This window comes from Hylobates moloch, unplaced genomic scaffold, assembly GCF_009828535.3.
Source record: "Hylobates moloch isolate HMO894 unplaced genomic scaffold, HMol_V3 SCAFFOLD_15, whole genome shotgun sequence".
NCBI lineage: Eukaryota > Metazoa > Chordata > Mammalia > Primates > Hylobatidae > Hylobates > Hylobates moloch.
In genome coordinates, this window is record NW_026652290.1 from 28,962,091 (window position 1) to 28,981,277 (window position 19,187).

At 39.6% G+C, this 19,187-nt stretch overlaps 1 protein-coding gene across 2 annotated transcripts in view; it reads right to left on the reverse strand.

Moving 5' to 3' along the window:
* Nucleotides 1-19,187, reverse strand: part of LOC116483250 (charged multivesicular body protein 3) — a 116,590-nt gene that overhangs the window by 53,175 nt on the left and 44,228 nt on the right. Inside the window, exon 1 of one of the 2 annotated variants that reach the window (XM_032177116.2) lies at nt 1,965-2,135. The exons of the other annotated variant lie outside the window; for it this stretch is intronic. Coding sequence (XP_032033007.1) covers nt 1,965-2,009 — 45 coding nt within the window. The 5' untranslated portion in view covers nt 2,010-2,135. Of the gene's footprint in view, nt 1-1,964; nt 2,136-19,187 lie in introns of those variants that run through there. 2 annotated transcript variants of the gene reach the window in all.

The following is a 19,187-nucleotide window of genomic DNA, read 5'->3' on the forward strand; positions in this document are numbered from 1 at the left end:
TACCTCATAAAATTGCAGAGTGCTTAACACAATGCCTGGTTCAATATGTTAGCTAAAGGTGGTGGTAGTTAGGGCTAATCTTAATTCACTCTACAACCTTGCTACTCAAGTGCAGACCACCAGCATCAACATCACCTGGGAGCTTATTAGAAATCTCAGACTCTATCCAAGACCTACTGAATCAGATTTTGAATGCTGACAAGATCCCTAATGATTAGTGTGCACACTAATGCTTGAGAAGCACTGCTCTACAACAGCCAGACTTGTCCATAATGGGGGGAAAAAATCTAAAATTTTTTATTCAATAAATGATCTTACCTGTTCGGCTCTGGCAAGCATAGTTTTAAAAATCAATCTCATGCATCAATCCTGCCATTTTCCAGTGTCAATCTGCTTTCTCAGGTAGATTACCCTACCGAAAAGTGTACCAACATCGTGTTCTTAGCAAACAATCTAAGTGTACAATATACTATAGTAGTATAGTAGTACATATACTAGAGACTAGTTTAAACAATAAAGCAACCATTTCCCCAGCATCTTTTTTGCTTCTCCATAATCTTATCTCAATTTACGAATGGCAATGCCAAGGCCAAACACTGAAGGCAACAAATAATCTCTCCCTACCACACTTCTACAATAACAAGAATCTTAGAATATACAGATGTCACAAAATGTGCATCTATATGTTCTATAGCTTCCAAAGTGATGTTATACCGTTACTTCATTTAAGCGCCACAATTTTTATTTTACCAAGGAGCAAAATTGAGTAAGTTTCCTGACGAAAATAATGAGTGTCTACTGTTGAGGGCCTTTAACAACAACAACAAAAAATTTACATTAACGCACATTATGTGCCAGGAATTGCAAGATGCATAGTTTTTAAAATGTGCCTGCTAGAGCTGAACAGGTAAGATCATTTATTAAAGGATTTCAGGATTTTTTTTTTTCCATTATGGACAAGCCTAGGTGTTGTAGAGCAGTGCTTCTCAAAGCACCGATGTGCACACTAATCATTAGGGAGCTTGTCAGAATTCAAAATCTGACTCGGTGGGTCTGGAGTGGGGCCCGAGATTTAACAAGCTCCCAGGTGATGTTGATGCTGCTGGTTGGCAAGTCTGTGCCGTATTTAAAGAATTAGCCCTAATTACCAATATGAAAACTTTGCATCCCTGAATCTTCAATTGCTCTGAGGTAACACTACTATTATTCTGGCTTGACAGAGGAGAAGGCACTGAGAAGTGAACTTTCCAGAGATCACAGAGCTGAGATGTGGGAAGGCAGGATTCAAACTTAGGTTGACTGACTCTGCAGGGCACTTTCAACTGTTTGCCTCCCAATTATTATCTCAATTAATAGGTAACGAGAGTTCGAAGCCGGGTCCAGAGCTATCTTCTGTAACATTCTTCACGGTCGAGTCCCTGCCCCGCTATAATATGTGCCTAGGGTCCACACAAGGTTGTAGGGCTGGGGAAAGAGGAAACTGCGCCTCTTTTTCAACACAACGGGGAGGACGGAGAACAGACAGCTCCTCCGGCAGACGCGACCCGGCCCGCTCCAAACAACGCTCCAGGCAGGAGAAGGTTCTCCGGGTGGTCCGCAGACGGGCTAGAGGGGTGTGGCCTACGCTGGGAAAAGGTTCCGGGCGGGTCGTACCAACGCGCGCAGGGGGAAGGGTTTTCCGAGGCAAGAACGGTGTCGCTGCCTATGCGCTCAGTAGCGAGGTGGGGAAACTCTTCATCCATCCCTCGGCTACCTGGTCGAAAGCCGTAGCACCAGGAGCTCTCGCTCCCCACAGCCGACTCCTAAAGGCTCTTCCTCTGGCCCCCTTGTCGAGTGGGAGGCCCCGGAAATGGGGGCCGGGCGATATCGGGCAGGCGGTGGGGAGAAGAGTGTCCTGTCATCTACCAACTCCAGTGCGCCCCACACAGATCCACCCGCTTATCTGCCGCCGCCGTAGCCCTTACCAGTTCTTTGGGCGGCTTCTCCTGGGTCTTTCCAAACAGCCCCATGACGAACTGAACCCGTCTTGCCCCTTCCGGCTTTCCGTTCCCCGCGCCCAGGCAGGTCACGGGCAGCCGCCTGGGCGGGGCCCGCAGAGAGGGAGGTAGTCCCAACGCCCAGAGTAGGGAGCGGCGGCAGTGAGCGATGGTGCGCATGCGCTGTACGCATGCGCAGTATTGAGTGAGTGGGCGACGAGTCGAAAAGGCTGACGTCATTGCGCATGTTCTGGGCGTGTCTGTGTGGGGGAGACCACGGATTCGGTGTTTTTCCTAAGGTGTAGAAATGATTGCTCTGAAAGATACGAATTTGTTGGCTACAACTGCTTCTGATACGTCACCTAAACCTAGATGTTGCACCAGAAGTCTGGATCTCCACGGAGACGTGTACACTTAGCATCACTTTCCCGACAGCTTCATCTTTGTGTCCAGTAGGCAACTCACAGGTCACAAACCAAAAATAACCTCTTTTTCCTCCCGCCAACCCACTCCTCCCCTCTGCCTGCGCCACCATCACCTGATCACTAAACCCTAGACGTCGTCCTCTCTCCCCTCTTACCAAGTCCCAACCATTCTAACTTCAATATGTCTGAACTTCAGCCCTCCCCTTTCCATCCCAACTGCGGTAGTTTTTGTTCAGGCCATCGCCCTTTCCAGAGTGGGTGATTCCTGCCTAGCATTTGTCCATGTGTGTCCTGTCCTACACGCCACACTGACCGTGAGCTTAATCACACTATCAAAGGAATCTGACTAAAGAGAACTAGACACATTTTAGCACGGACAGTTCCTGATTAGGCCTATACGGTGAGCTGATGGTTACTATCATTACCTCATCTGAGGATGGTGAAGGGATCATTTGTTACCTCGCCCCATACTCCTGTCTCTGGTGGAATCATAAAATGGTTCGGCAGCTTTGAAAACATTTTGACAATTTCTTAAAATGCTAAACAAAGCCAGCCTTCCATTCCTAGCTATTTACCCAAGAGGGAAAAAAGCATATGTTCTTACAAAGACTTGTGCACAAATGCTTATAGCAGCTCTATTTGTAATAGCCGTAAACTGGAAACAATCCAAATGTCTATCAACAAGTGAATGGATAAATCAATTGTAACTGATCCATACGAAGGAATAGTACTGAGCAATTAAAAAAGTAAACTATGGATAAATGAAACAGCATAGATGAATCTCAAATAATTCTGCCAAGCAAAAGAAGCCAGAAACGTATGATTCCATTTGTATAACATTCTGGAAAATGCAAACTAATATATAGTGACAGAAAGTACATTGGCGGTTGCTAGCGGATAGGAGTGGGGTCGGAAAGAGGCAGAAAAGAGGGATTGCCAAGAGACACGAAGTTTAGGGGGATGATGGATAATATCTTGATTGTGATGATGGTTTCACAGATGTATACAATATCAAAACTTACCAGGTTGGACACTAAGTATGTGTAATTCATTTTATGTCCATCATACTTCAATAAAGTTCTTTTTAAAAAAGCACTGCCTGTTCATTGTGAAAAGTTAAACCCCATTCTCACTTCCTCAGGGGAAAAGGTCTCAAAGGATTCACACCGACTATTAAATATAGTGTGAATCTTCTGAAACCTTTTCCTTTGGAAAATATACTTTTATTTTTATTTATGTATTTGTTTTTGAGACAGGGTCTCACTTTGTCACCCAGGCTGGAGTGCAGTGGCAGGATCTTGCCTCACTGCAGCCTCCACCTCCCAGGTTCAAGCGATCCTCCCACCTCAGCCTCCTGAGTAGCTGGGTGCCAGCCACCACGCCCACTGTTTTTTTAATTTTTCTGTAGAGACAAACTTTAGCCATGTTTCCCAGGCTGGTCTCAAACTCCTGGGCTCCAGTGATCCTCCCACCTCAGCCTCTCAAAGTGTTGGGATTACAGGTGTGAGTCACCTTGCCCAGGCCTAGTTTTACTTAATTGAGATTATATTATATACATTGAGCCACCGCACCCAGCCCTGTTTTTACTTAATTGATACTATGTTATATACATTGTCCTACAATTTCCTTTTAAACAAATTTTATATGGATTTTCATCAGTGTCAATACCTATGGCAATCCATAGCAAGAATGTACCATAATTTATTTAACCTCTTCCCTATAAGATTAAGTTGTTTCTAGTTTTTCCCTAGTAAATAATCCTGCAAATATAGGCACAGTTAAAAATTTTAAACTTAATACCAGTATCTTCCATATACATTGCACTATTGTGAACTCCTACCAATAGTGTATACCAGCACTCTTATTCTCTAAATCCATGCTAAATGTGAATTTTGTCAATATTTTAAATTTTTGCCAATCTAAGGGCATAAAATATTGTTTTTAACTTTAATTTCCCAGACTACTAGTCTGGATAAGCATCTTTTCATATATTTGTTGGCCATTTGAATTTCTTCTGTGACTTGCTTCTTCATAACCCTTGTTCATTTTCCATTTATCTCCTTCCTTCTCTTCCTTATTTCCTTTCTTCCTTCCATTTTAAAGGTGAAGGACTTCTTTGAAAATGTGGAATTTTTAAAAGTCTCTTTCACTGCACCCTTCTTCCTTTTTTTTGAGAATAAACTATAAGCATTTTTTTCAAGTAGGAGGATACTGGATCGCCAATTAGTCAACACTATTTCTCAAATGCCTACTATATGTCAGGCATTCTATAGGCTTCAGGAAAATGGCAGTGAGCAGAAAAGAATCTCCTATAATCTGATGAGAAGGACAATAATATTAAACAATGGTTATAAATGAAATTGTGTTACTACAAATGTGCAAAATTCTGACTACAAGAACGTGCTGATCAGTGACTCTTCCCTGAGCAGATGACAAATAAGCTGAGACCTGAAGGATGAGCTAGCAGAGAGAGGAAGAGTATCCAGAGTAAAAGAAACAGCATGTGCCAAAGAGCCTTCCCAGTTTCTCAGTGGAGGATTTAGGCCATAGCCATTTCAGATCCTAAAGCTGCAGTTGTTCTAAAGCTGGCCATCAATGGCAGAGAGGCCTGGCAGGGTGTGGAGGAAGGTTTGACTTGGCACATGGCCTCTCAATGTCGTGCAGAGCTCATAGGTACTGACAGAGCCCTATCAACACATCAGTGCAGTTCCTCTGCACCGTGCATCTTGCTTCCACACATTTTCTAGGCTCTATCTTTAGAGTAACATGTACTCTCCATTTGTGTCCTGATACTGCTTTTGCATTGGACAGAGCACTCCTTAGTTGCGGCTAGGGCTGAAGTTTGTCCTTCCTACATGGACCTCAGGAAGCAAGCTACAGATCCTCCCACCTGCTAAGACTCACACATCTGAGGGGGTGGGAAGAACTAAGTGAGCAGGCATTCTAGCTCTTTACTCCTGCCAAACACAGCAAGTGTTTAACAGGATCACACTCCCCTACCATATGTTCACATAGACGTTTGTTCACACACATTTTCAAAGGCTTTATGTGCATTCTCCTCCTGATCTCTGAAAAATATAAATAGATGTGTATCCTTGAGAGGTACTTCAACGCCTAAGCTTTAAATCCTCCCCTGGATTTGAAATGAAAAATCGAAAGGACTGTTTTTCCTCCACTTTCCAGTTTTCCTTGCTCATTTCACTAAGATATCCAGTCTTAGGGAGCTTCCTGGCTCACAACTGTTCCCCATTCGCCAGGTAGATTGTTAAGTGAAATGCTTTGGGCAAGAAAATCATAACCCAATTCCTGGCAAGCATTTTGGCTTTCTAAAGCCAAGATACACCTTGTTTTATACAACAGATGGACCCTGGAAATGTTAGATATAAATCAATGTTTGGAAATTGAACTCCCTCCCATGACTTATATAATAATTTTGGAGTGGATTTATCTTTGTTTCTGACTAAACTTCAGGATCAAGGGGCTCCAAACCCACAACTTATGACTTGAGATAAGGCAAAGACAGACCTTGAGTCACCTCCTGTCCATTTCCAACCTTTCTCCACCAAACTTACAATAATCCTTGTGTTGATTTCCTAGGACTGCCATAACAAAATGCCACAAACTGGGTGGCTTAAAACAATAGAAATGTATTCTTTCAAAGTTCTAGAGACTAGAAGTCCAAAATCAAGGTGTCAGCAGGGCCATGCTCCCTCTGACACTCTGAATAGAATTCTTCCTTGCCTCTTCCTACCTTCTAGTGATGGCTGTCAATCATCAGCATTCCTTGGCTTGCTGCTGCATTGCTCCAATCTGCTGTGAACATATAACCCGATTACGTGTTCTCCCCATATGTCTCACTCCAGTCATATTGGATTAAGGGCCGATCCCAAACTCAGTATGACCTTATCTTAATTTACTGTTTACATCTGCAGTTATTATACTTTATTTTCAAATAAGGGTCATATGATGAGGTACTAGGGGTTAGGACTTCAACATAATCTTAACAGGTCACAATTCAATCTATTAACAACCCTCATAGACACACATGGGTGCCTCACTTTAAAGAAAAAAGAGGGTGGCCAGGCACGGTGGCTCGCACCTGTAATCCCAGCACTTTGGGAGGTCGAGGCCAGCGGATCCTGAGGTCAGGACTTCGAGACCAGCCTGGCCAGTATGGTGAAACCCCGTCTCTACTAAAAATACAAAAATTAGCCAGGTGTGGTGGCACGTGCCTGTAGTCCCAGCTACTCGAAAGGCTGAGGCAGAATTGCTTGAACTCGGGAGGCGAAGGTTGCAGTGAGCCGAGATCACACCACTGCACTCCAGCCTGGGGACACAGACTCCATCTCAAAAAAAAAAAAAAAAGAAGAAGAAAGAAAAGAAAAAAGAGGGTGATAGAGGGTGAGGGGAGAATCGTTAGCTGGATCCTTCTAAAATAAACAGACCTCTATCCTCCATGATTGGGAAGGGAAAGTAGAGCTCTCAAGCTTGAACCTTGCTTGGAAGTGGCACCTTCCCCCGGGAATCATAAAAATCACTGTGGCCGCCTCACATTGCCCTGTAGAGCACCATTTCTACCACTAAAGGTCCTCTCATGGAGGATTCACACACCTTTCCTTATTTCCCCCACAGCAGAGAAAAAGCCTGAAATTTAATTTAAAAATCCAACTGGAATATTTAAACAATACTAAAGTCTCCAAAAACAGTATCAGAATTAGAAGAGTGGCATGTGACTTACACATTCAACATTATGGTGGAGTGGATGAAAAACCCACTATAAATACAGAATTTTGGTAAATTATAACCAGAATTATTTTATGTGCATGGATGATCTCTTTAAAAAGTAAGAGAAATCAGGAATGTCTGCCAATAACAGGAACCCAGAACCTTGTTTGCATAATTTTTTTGACCTGATAAAGCCTATAGTCAGTAAAATGCACAGATCTTAAGTGTAAAACACGATTAATTTTTACAAATGTGTGTAAAAGCGCTATGTAAATATTTAGAACATGTTCTAAATCTAAACTGACTCCTTCATGCCCATTCTCAGGCAGTACCCCCAAAAAGATAACCATTATTCTGATTTCTACCTCCATAGATTAGTGTTGCCTGGGCGCGGTGGCTCATGCCTGTAATCGCAGCACTTTGGGAGGCCCAGGAGATCGAGACTATCCTGGCCAACACAGTGAAACTCCATCTCTACTAAAAATACAAAAAAAAAAAAAATTTAGCTGGTTGTGGTGGCGGGCGCCTGTAGTCTCAGCTACTTGGGAGGCTGAGGCAGGAGAATGGCGTGAACCCAGGAGGTGGAGCTTGCAGTGAGCCGAGATCACGCCACTGCACTCCAGCCTGGGCAACAGAGTGAAACTCTGTCTCAAAAAAAAAAAAAAAGAAAGAAAATAGTGCTTGGTTTTAACGTTTGGGCAGGGGAACAAGAGGCAAGGCTTTTGGCTGTGCAAAATGATGAAGCAAAATTGAAATGCCCTAAAGCTGGGGGCTTTAAAGACCTCATTCTCAGTGAAAAGACAGGCTAGGGAAAAAAATATATATCTCTGCCAACTAGGGGAGTCAACCAGAAAATGTTTGTTTAGGCTGTAGCTCTGGTGAAAAAATAAAAATAAAAATAGAGGTTTCCTTGAGAAATCACAATCATAAAGCTGCCCTCCTTTATGTCTAAATTTATTCTACTTTCATGGTATTGGAAATCCCAAGCCTAGATATTAATTTAAACTGTTCTTAGATTGATAACATTCTGGGGATCTGACGAAAGCAGTACAGACTCTTTTTGAATGAACATACTCCAAATCCAGACACTGTAGTATTTCTACAAATTATGGCCAACAAAAATTACCAAATATATGAGACAAACATTAATGGCCAGGAGTAAATTTTAAAAGCATCACATTTATGTTTCAAAGCACTTCAGATATTAGAATTCTCAAATGTAGAGTATAAAATGTTATGCTTAAAATGTTCACAGAAATAAAAGAGAGACTTGAAAGAAACAAGAGACCGTTAAAAAATGACCAAGTAAAAGAAAGAAAAAAAAAGAAAAAACAAAAATAGATCAGGTAAAATTAAAAATAAAAGAATTTCCAGACATGAAAAATGTAGTAACTGAAATAAGAAACATAGTCACTAAATAAACTTCAAGGAATAAATTAAGCAACAGATTACACATAAGAAAGAATAAGTAAATCAGAAGATAGATCTGAATTATCCAAAATAATAATAATGCCTGAAGACACAAAAATATGAATATACAAGAAAGAAGATGAGGTACAGATGTTAGAATATGTATATCAATTACATGTTTAATTGAAGTTCCAGAAAGATTGACATGAGAAACTGGAAGAGACAAGATTTTGAAAAGATAATGGCTAAGAATTTCCCCAGATTTATTAAGATGTTAATCTTGAAGATTCAGGAAGTAGTCATGCATCACTTAATGAGGGGGATACGTTCTGAGAAATGCATTGTTAGGTGATTCCATCATTGTGCAATCATCATAGAGTGTACTTACGCAAATCTAGATGGTATAGCCTACTAGATACCTAGGCTATATAACCTGCTGCTACTAAGCTAAAAACATATATGGCATGTTACTATACTGAATACTGTAGGCAGTTGTAACACAATGGTAAGTATTTGTGTATCTAAACAGAAAAGACACAGGAACAATATATATGATATTATAATCTTATGGGACCACTGTTGCCTGAAAGGTTGTCATACAATGCGTAACTGTACATAAATCTTAGGCAGGTTAAATCCAAACAGTTCCACGTTATAGTGGCAGTGCAGAACATCGAAGACACCGAGATTTTAAAAGCAACCAGAGGCCGGGCCCAGTGGCTCACGCCTGTAATCCCAGCACTTTGGGAGGCCAAGGTGGGCAGATCACGAGGTCAGGAGATCAAGACCATCTTGCATAACACGGTGAAACCCCGTCTCTACTAAAACTACAAAAACAAAATTAGCCGGGCATGATGGTGGGCACCTGCAGTCCCAGCCACTCGGAAGGCTGAGGCGGGAGAATGGCGTGAACCCGGCAGGCGGAGCTTGCAGTGAGCCGAGATTGCGCCACTGCACTCCAGCCTGGGCGACAAAGCGAGACTCCGTATCAAAAAAAAAAAAAAAAAAAAAAAGCAACCAGAGAGAAAAGATAGAATACATAGAAGAAGACAGCACACACTGTCAATATCCTACTCAATAGCAACAATGGAAGCTTAAAAGAAAGTGAAAGAACGTCTTCAAATTACTGAGGGGAAAAAAAAATCCCCAAAGATCTAAAAATCAAAACAATTGAACTCATGGAGATCAAGAGCGGAAGGATGGTGACCAGAGGCTGGAAAAAGTAGTGAGGGGTTTGGGGAAGGTGGGGATGGTTAATGGGTACAAAAAAAATTAGAAAGAATGAATAAGACCAAGTATTTGATAGCACAACAGGGTGACTACAGTCAGTAGTAATTTAATTGCACATTTAAAAACAACTAAGACAGTATCATTGGATTGTTTGTAACACAAAGGATAAATGCTTGAGGGGATGGGTACGCCATTTTCCAGGATGTGATTATTATATATTGCATGTTGTATCAATACATCTCTTGTGTCCCATAATTATATATACCCTATGTACCCACAAGAATTAAAAATTAAAACATTTTTAAAATTCTCAAAATAATAACTTATAGTCATGCCCTGCTAAATTATCACCCTTATGTGAAAGTAAAATAAAGACATCTTTAATGGGGACAAAAACCCAACGACAGACACAAAAACCCCACAAACCAACAGATCAACACTAAACAAAATTATAAAGAATATAGTTTAGGGCCGGGCGCGGTGGCTCACGCTTGTAATCCCAGCACTTTGGGAGGCCGAGGCGGGTGGATCACGAGGTCAGGAGATCGAGACCACGGTGAAACCCCGTCTCTACTAAAAATACAAAAAAAAAAATTAGCCGGGCGTGGTGGCGGGCGCCTGTAGTCCCAGCTACTCGGAGAGGCTGAGGCAGAAGAATGGCGTGAACCCGGGAGGCGGAGCTTGCAGTGAGCCGAGATTGCGCCACTGCACTCCAGCCTGGGCGACAGAGCGAGACTCCGTCTCAAAAAAAAAAAAAAAAAGAATGTAGTTTAGAAATAATAACCATGATCTCAGAAGAAAGGCCCTTACATATAAGAAGAAATCATGACAATTTAGTTAACTTGTGGTTAATCTTTAAAAAGCTGATCATATAAAACTTATCTAATTTGGGAAGTTCAAAAACATGGAAGTAAAGCATTTTACCACAATCATATGAAAAAATAGATGAGAAATCATTGAAGTTAAAATGATTCTGGACTCTAATTTTTTTTGAGAAAAGGTAAAGACATTGACTAATTTATATATTAAGTAAGTTTGTTGGAATTTTAAGTATAGCTGCTAAAATAAAAGCAGTGCTTCCAAATGGTAGAGAAAAAATGGAATTAAGAATATTACTCGAAATAAGGTAGGAAGGACAATACAGAAAAGTGGAAGACACAAAAGACAATTACAGAATTAAATTAAGTTAAATTAAAGATACATTTGTATTCATAATAAAATGGACTAAATTCTCCAGTAAAAACAGATATTTTCAAACTAGATTTTTTTACATCTAGTTTCAAGCTATTTAAAAGAGACACACATACAACATAGGATACAGCAAGACTGAAAGTAAAAAAGTAAGAAAGACATGGAAAATCATACTTACCAGACAAATATTAACCAAAATAAAGCTGTTATAACTATATTATTCTCAGAAAAAATAGAGTTTCAGGCAAAATAACTTTTTAGGGATAAAAAAGTTTATTACAAAATGATAAATTTTTCAATTTACCCAGATGCTAATCATATAGTCTCAAAAAAAGCAAAGCAAAACTGACAGAATTTCAAGGAGAAATATAAACCCATTGTATTAGTCTTCTCAGGCTGCCATAACAAAATACCAAACACTGAATGGCTTAAACAATAAGAATTTATTTTATCATAATTCTGGAGGATAGAAGACCCACACTTCTCCCTGTGCACATGGCCTCTTCTCCGTGTACCCACAAAGGGAGAGAGAGAGAGATCTGTGGGAATCTCGTCCTCCTTTTATAAGGGCACCATCAGTTCTATCAGATTTGGGCTTCATCCTTATTATTTCATTTAACCTTAATTACCTCTCTAAAGGCCCTATGTGCAAATACAGTTACATTGGGGGTTAAGGCTTAAACATCTGAATTTCATGGGGACACAATTTAGTCCATAACACCCACCATCATGAAGGGAAATTTTAAGATTTTTCTTTCATTAATTAATTGCTTAAGAAGACAAACATTTGATAAAGACAGAGAAGACATGAAAACAAGATATTGTTGATTGAATTGTCACATCCTGCCCACATCAAGTAAATAATAAGTTACCACATATGGAATATTTATAAAAATTGACCATGTACTAGAATATAAAGGAAATGAAGAAATCACTCTAATGCACATCACATTTCATGACCACATTTCAATTGGGTTAGAAATCAATGACAAAAAAGAAATCAAAACAAATATTTTGTAAATGTAAGAACATATTTCCAGGCCGGGCACGGTGGCTCACGCCTGTAATCTCAGCACTTTGGGAGGCCAAGATGGGCGGATCACGAGGTCAGGAGATCGAGACCATCCTGGTTAACATGGTGAAACCCCGTCTCTACTAAAAATACAAAAAAATTAGCCGGGTGTGGTGGTGGGTGCCTGTAGTCCCAGCTACTCGGGAGGCTGAGGCAGGAGAATGGCGTGAACCTGGGAGGCGGAGCTTGCACCAGACGAGATTGCACCACTGCACTCCAGCCTGGGCGACAGAGCGAGACTCTGTCTCAAAAAAAAAAAAAAAGAAAGAAAGAAAGAAAATAACATATTTCGAAATAACTTAAAAGTCAAAGAAATCATAATGGAAATTGGGGAGCCTGGATTTGCACCACATCTGGTAGTAACAAGACAACTGTGGGGTCGTGTCAGAGAGGGCCAGTGGAGACCCAGAACTTTCACCATCACCCAGTGATAATGAGAGCACCCCTAACACTGTGTCTTTTGAAAATGTGTAGAGAAATGGAGCTCCCACCTCTGCTCAGCATTAAGCAGGAAGCTCTCCTAGATCTCACTGGAACTAAGCAGGGAACTTGGACTTCTACGTCTGCCTAGAAGCAACAAGGTAGCTCCCCGACTTTTCCTACCAAAGCAGCATCAGAGAAAGCCAGCAGAAACTGAAGTTTGAGTGGAATGCAGAATCTCAAGGCATAATATGAAAGTCCAGATTTCAAATGAAAATCACTCATCATACTAAGAACCAGGAAGATTTCAAACTCAATGAAAACAGACAATCAATAGATGCTTTACTGGATTGAATAATGTCTCCCAAAAATTCATGTTCACCCGGAGCCTGCGAATGTGACCTTATTTGGAAATAGGGTCTTTGCAGATAAATCAAGTTAAGATGTCATACAGGGCCAGGCGTGATGGCTCACACCTGTAATTCCAGCACTTTGGGAGGCCGAGGCAGGTGGATCACTTGAGGTCAGGAATTTGAGACCAGCCTGGCCAACATGGTGAATCCCTGTCTCTACTAAAAATACAAAAATTAGCAAGGCATGGTGACACAGGCCTGTAATCCCAGCTACTCAGGAGACTGAGGCATGAGAATCTCTTGAACCTGGGAGGTGGAGGTTGCAGTGAGCTGAGACCACACCACTGCACTCCAGTCTGGACAACAGAGCTGTCTAAAAAAAAATGTCATATAGGACTATAGTAGGCCCTAAATCCAATATGACTGGTGACTTTATATGGAAAATTTGGATATACACACAGAGGGAAGAAAGTCATGTAGAGACAGGGGCAGAGACTAGAGTGATGCATCTAAATGCCAAAGAACACCAAGGGATTATCTGCAACCACCAGAAGCTGGACGAGGCAAGGAAGGATTCTTCCCTAGCACCTTTACAGGGATTATGACGATGCCAACAGTTTGATTTCAGACTTCTAGCCTCAATAGCCATGAGAGAATAAATTTATGTTATTTTAAGCCATCTAGTTTATAGTAATTTCTTACTAATATAGATGACAAGACCTAGATGATAGAGATGTTAGAATTATCTAATAAAGATGTTTAAAATGTATTTTTAATTGACAAATAAAAAGTATATATTTATGTGTACAACATAATATTTTGAAATATGTATACATTGTGGAATGGCTATATTGAGCTAATTAATATGTACATTACCTCATATGTATCATTTTTGTGTGTGCCAAGAACACCTAAAATCTACTCTCTTAGCCATTTTCAAGTATATAATACATTATTATTAACTTACAGTTACCATATTGTCCAATAGGTCTCTTGAGCTTATTCTTCCCGTATAACTAAAATTTTGGATCGTTTAGCCAACATCTCCCCATCCTCCTTCCCACACCCCAAATCCCTGGTAACTATCATTCTATTCTCTGCATCTAGGAATTTGATGTTTTTCAGATTCCACATATCAGTGAGACCATGCAGTATATCTATGTGCCTGACTTATTGCACTTAATATAATGTCCTCCAGGTTCATCCATGTTGTCAGAAATGACAAGATTTCCTCATTTATTTTTAAGAAATTGGGTAACTATGTTGCTCAGGCTGGTCAAAACTCCTGGCCTCAAGCAATCCCTCCACCTCAGCCTCCCAGAGTGCTGGGATTACAGGCATGAGCCACTGCACCTGGCTTCCTTGTTTTTTTTTAAGTCTGAATAGTATTCCATTGTGTATACATGCAACGTTTTCTTTATCCATTCATTTGTTGGTAGACACTTAGGTTGATTACGTATCTTGGCTATTATGAATAATGCTGCAATGAACATGAGAGTGCAGCTATCTCTTTGACATGCTGATTTCATTTTTTGGGATATATATAAAATAGTGGATTGCTGGGTCAGTCGTAGATCTATTTTTTTTTTTTCACCCAGGCTAGGATGCAGTGGCGTGATCTTGGCTAACAGCAACTCCACCTCCCAGGTTCGAGCGATTCTACTGCCTCAGCCTCCTGAGTAGCTGGGACTACAGGTGTGCACCACCACATTTGGCTAATTTTTTTTTTTTTTTTTTTTTTTTTTAGCACAGACAGGGTTTCACCACGTTGGCCAGGCTGGTCTCAAACTCCTGACCTCAAGTAATTGGCCAGCCTCGGCTTCCCAAATTGTTGGGGTTACAAGTGTGAGCCACTGTGCCCGGCCAATCGTAGATCTATTTTTAATTATTGAGTAACCTCTATACTGTTGTTTTCCATATGACTGTACTCTAACAAAGGTGTAACAGCTACAATTTTAAAAAAATGCTTCAATAAGCGATTAAAAATATGCTTAAAACGAAAAAAACACAAAGTGTCAGCAATGAAAAGGAATACATAAAGAAGAACCAAATGAAAATTTTATAATTGAAAAATACAATAACCAAAATAAAAAAGCTCAGTGGATGGGCTGAACAGTATATTGGAGAAGACAGAGGAGAAAATCAGTGAAGTAGAAGATAGAAGGCACGGTGGCTCACGCTTGTAATCCTAACACTTTGGGAGGCCAGGGTTGGTGGATCATTTGAGGTCAGGAGTTTGAGACTAGCCTGGCCAATATGATGAAACCTTGTCTCTACTAAAAATAAAGATAAAAAATATATACCTGGGCATGGTGGCAGGTGCCTGTAATCTCAACTACTTGGGAGGTTGAGTTAAGAGAATCACTTGAACCCAGGAGGCAGGGGAGGCAGGGGTTGCAGTGAGCCAAGATTATGCCATTGCACTTTAGCCTGGGTGACAGAGTGAGACTCCATCTCCAAAAAAAAAAAAGAAAAAGAAAAAAGAAATCACCCAATCTGACCAACAGAAATAAAACGGACTGGAAAAACAAACAAACAAACAAGCAAAAAACAGAACAGAGCCTCAGCAACCTGTGGGACTATAACAAAAGATATAACATTTATACAATCAGAAAAATGGAAGAAGAAAGAGGGAGGGTTAAAAAAGTACTTGAAAGCAGCAAGAGGAAAATAACACCTTACCTCTACAGAAAAAAACAGTTCAAGTGACAGTGGGTTTCTCATCAGAAACCATAAAGGATAGCAGGGGGAGATGCAATATTTTTCCAGTACTAGAAGAAAAGAACAGTCACCCTAGAATCCTGTATCCAGAGAAAATATTCTTCAAGAATGAAAAACGTGGTGATTAATTTTAGGTGGCAATTTGACTAGGTTAGGGGATACCTAGATAGGTGATAAGGCATTATTTCTGGGTGTGTCTGTGAGGCTGTTTCTGGAAGAGATTGACATACCAGTCAGTGCACTCAGTGGGGAAAATCTGTCCTTAATGTGGGCAAGCACCATCCAGTCGACTGGGGGCCTTGATAGAACAAAAAGGCAGAGGAAAGGTGAATTCACTCTTTCTGTTTCCTGGAGCTGGGACCCCTTTTTCTCCTGTCTTTGGACATAGAACTCTAGGTCTCCAGCCTTTGGACTTCAGGACTTGCACCAGTGGTTCCTTGGGTTCTCAGGCCTTTGGCCTTAAACTGAGAGTTATACCATCAGCTTCCTTGGTTCCGAGGCTTTCAGATTTGGACTGAGTCATGCCACCAGCTTTCCTGGATTTCCAGTTTGCAAATGGCCTATCATGGGACTTCTCAGACTCCATAATCACATGAGCCAATTTTCTTATAAATCTCTTCTCATCCATCTATGTGTGTGTGTGTGTGTGTATCAATCAATTTACCTCCTATTGATTCCATTGCTATGGAGAACACTGATGGGAAATCAAGACATTCTCAGATAAAAGTAAACTAAGAGAATGTGTCACCAGAAGACTACCCTAAAAGAATGTGTAGTCTCTAAACAGAAAGTTCTCTAAACAGAAAAGAAATGATAAAAGAAGGAACCCAGTAACACTAGAAAGGAAGAAAAAACACAGTATTTAAAAATATGGATAAATATTAATACCACAGGTTTTTATTCTTCTTTCAAATTTTCTAAGATGCATTTGACAACTGAAGCAAAAATTATAACACTGTCTACCTAATGTGGTTCTAAAAATACATAAAGGAGATAGTTAAGATAATTATATTGTAAATGGAGAAGAAAAGGGGACTTAAAGGGAGGTAAGGTTTCTATACATCATTCAAACTGGTAAAATGATGGCACTAGTAGATTGTAATAAATTTTGTATATATAATGTAACACCTACAGCAACTACTAAAAAGCATATACAAAGACATACACTCAAAAATGCCATAGACATTAACCATCAGGGAAATGCAATCAAAACCACAATGAGATCCACTTCACACACTAGGATTGTATCATAATTTTTAAAAAGACAGATAATACCAAGTGTTTGCAAGGACCTGGAGAAACTGGAACCTTCATATACTGCTGGTAAGAAGGTAAAATGTTGCAGTAATATTGGAAAACAGTTTGGCAGTTCCTCAAAAAGTTAAATATAGAGATATCATATGATCCAGGAATTCCACACTAGGTATATACTGCCAAGAAATTTAAATGTATGCTCACACAAAAACTTGTATACAGATATTCATAGTTGTATTATTCAAAGTAGCCAAAAAGTGTAAACAACACAAATGTCCATCAACTGATGAATGGATAAATAAAATGTGGTATATCCATATAATGGAATATTACTCAACCATAAAAAGAAATGAAGTACGGGTTCAACCTACAACACTGATGAAAAATTGAAAACATTACACTAAGCGAAAGAAACCAGACCCAAATGACACATATTATATGATTGCATTTATATGAATTATCCAGAATAGATACCTCAGAGAGAGAAAGTAGACTGATGGTTTCCAGGGCCTAGGGGAAAGGCAGACTGGGTTGTAACTGCTAAGATACGGGGTTTCTTTTGGGGGGTGGTGAAAATGTTCTGGAACTAAATAGTGGTAATGATTACACAGCCTTGTGAATATACTAAAAGTCATTAAATTGTATGCTTTAAATGGGTGAATTGTACAGTATGTGGATTATCTCTCAATAAATCTATTATAAAACCCTATAGATATATCAAAGTGGAATTCTAAAAAATGTTCGAGTTACACACAAGAAAAGAGGGAAAGAAAACAGAGAAGACAAATGGGAAACAAAATATAAAAGACATATTTAGTTCTAACATGTTGATAATTACATTAATTGTAAATGGTTTAAGTATAACAATAGAAGAAATTGGCAGAGTGGATTTAAAAACATGACCCAATTATATGTCATCTACAATAAACTCACTTCAAATATAATATGAGAAGGTTGAAAGTAAGAGGATGGAAAAAAAACTTTATCATGTAAACATTAATCAAAAGCATGAGTGGCTATATATATATATATATATATATATATTTTTTTTTTTTTTTTTTTGAGACAGAGTCTCACTCTGTCCCCCAGGCTGGAGTGTAGTGGTGCAATCCTGGCTCACTGCAACCTCCACCTCCTGGGTTCAAGTGATTCTCCTGCCTCAGCCTCCCAAGCGCTGAGATTACAGGCGCCTGCCACCATACCTGGCTAATTTTTGTATTTTTAGTAGAGACGGGGTTTCACTATGTTGGCTAGGCTGGTCTTGAACTCCTGACCTCAAGTGATCCATCTGCCTCGGCCCCCCAAAGTGCTAGGATTACAGGTGAGTGGCCATATTAATATCAGATAAAGTAGACCTCAGAAGAAAGAAACTCACCAGAGACAAAGAGACATACACATCATGATAAGAGTGTCAGTGCACCAAGAAGATACACTAATCCTAAATGCGCATACACCAATAGTAGAACTGCAAAATATGTGAAGTAAATTTGATAGAACTGAAATGAAGAAATATACAGATCCATAATTATAGTTGGTCGCTTCAACACCCTTCTCTCAACAATTGATAGAACAACTAGACAGAAAATACACAAGGATACAGAAGAACATCATCAACCAACAGCATCAAATTGAAATTTATAGGACACTCCACCCAACAACGAAAGAATACACATTCTTTTCAAGTGCCCACAGAACATCAAGATAGACTCTATCCTGGACCATGAAACAAACCTCCAGAAATTTGAAAGAATTGAAATCATACTGAGTATGTTATTCAACTACAGTGCAATTAAACTAGAAATCAATAACAGAAAAATCCCCCTTAAAACTTGGAAACTAAACAATACACTTCTAAATAATCAATGAATCAAAGAGAAGCCCCTCGGGAAATTTTAAAAGACACATTGAACTGAATGAAAATAAAAATATAACATATCAATGTTTGTGTGGTACAGCTAAAGCTGTGTTGAGAGGGGAATATATAGTACTAAATTCATATATTAGGAAAAATTTCAGATCAGTAATCTAAGTTTACACCTCAAGAACATAAAAGTGAAGAGCAAAATAAACCCAAAACAAGCAGAAGGAAGGAGAGAAAAATAAGAGCAGAAATCAATAAAACTGAAAACAGAAAAGCAACAAAGAACATTAATGAAACAAAGAGCTGATTTGTTGAAAAGACAAACAAAATTCACAAACCTCTAGAAGGACTGACAAAGGAAAAAGAGCGAGGACATAAATGATCAATATCAAGAATTAAATAAAATATCACTACAGATCCTGCAGACATGAAAGGAATACTAAAGGATGAAATGGACTAATTTTCCCCAAACACAAACTACCAAAACTATCCAATATGAAATATGTAATATAATAGATATTGATAATATAATAGATGATATTTAATTAA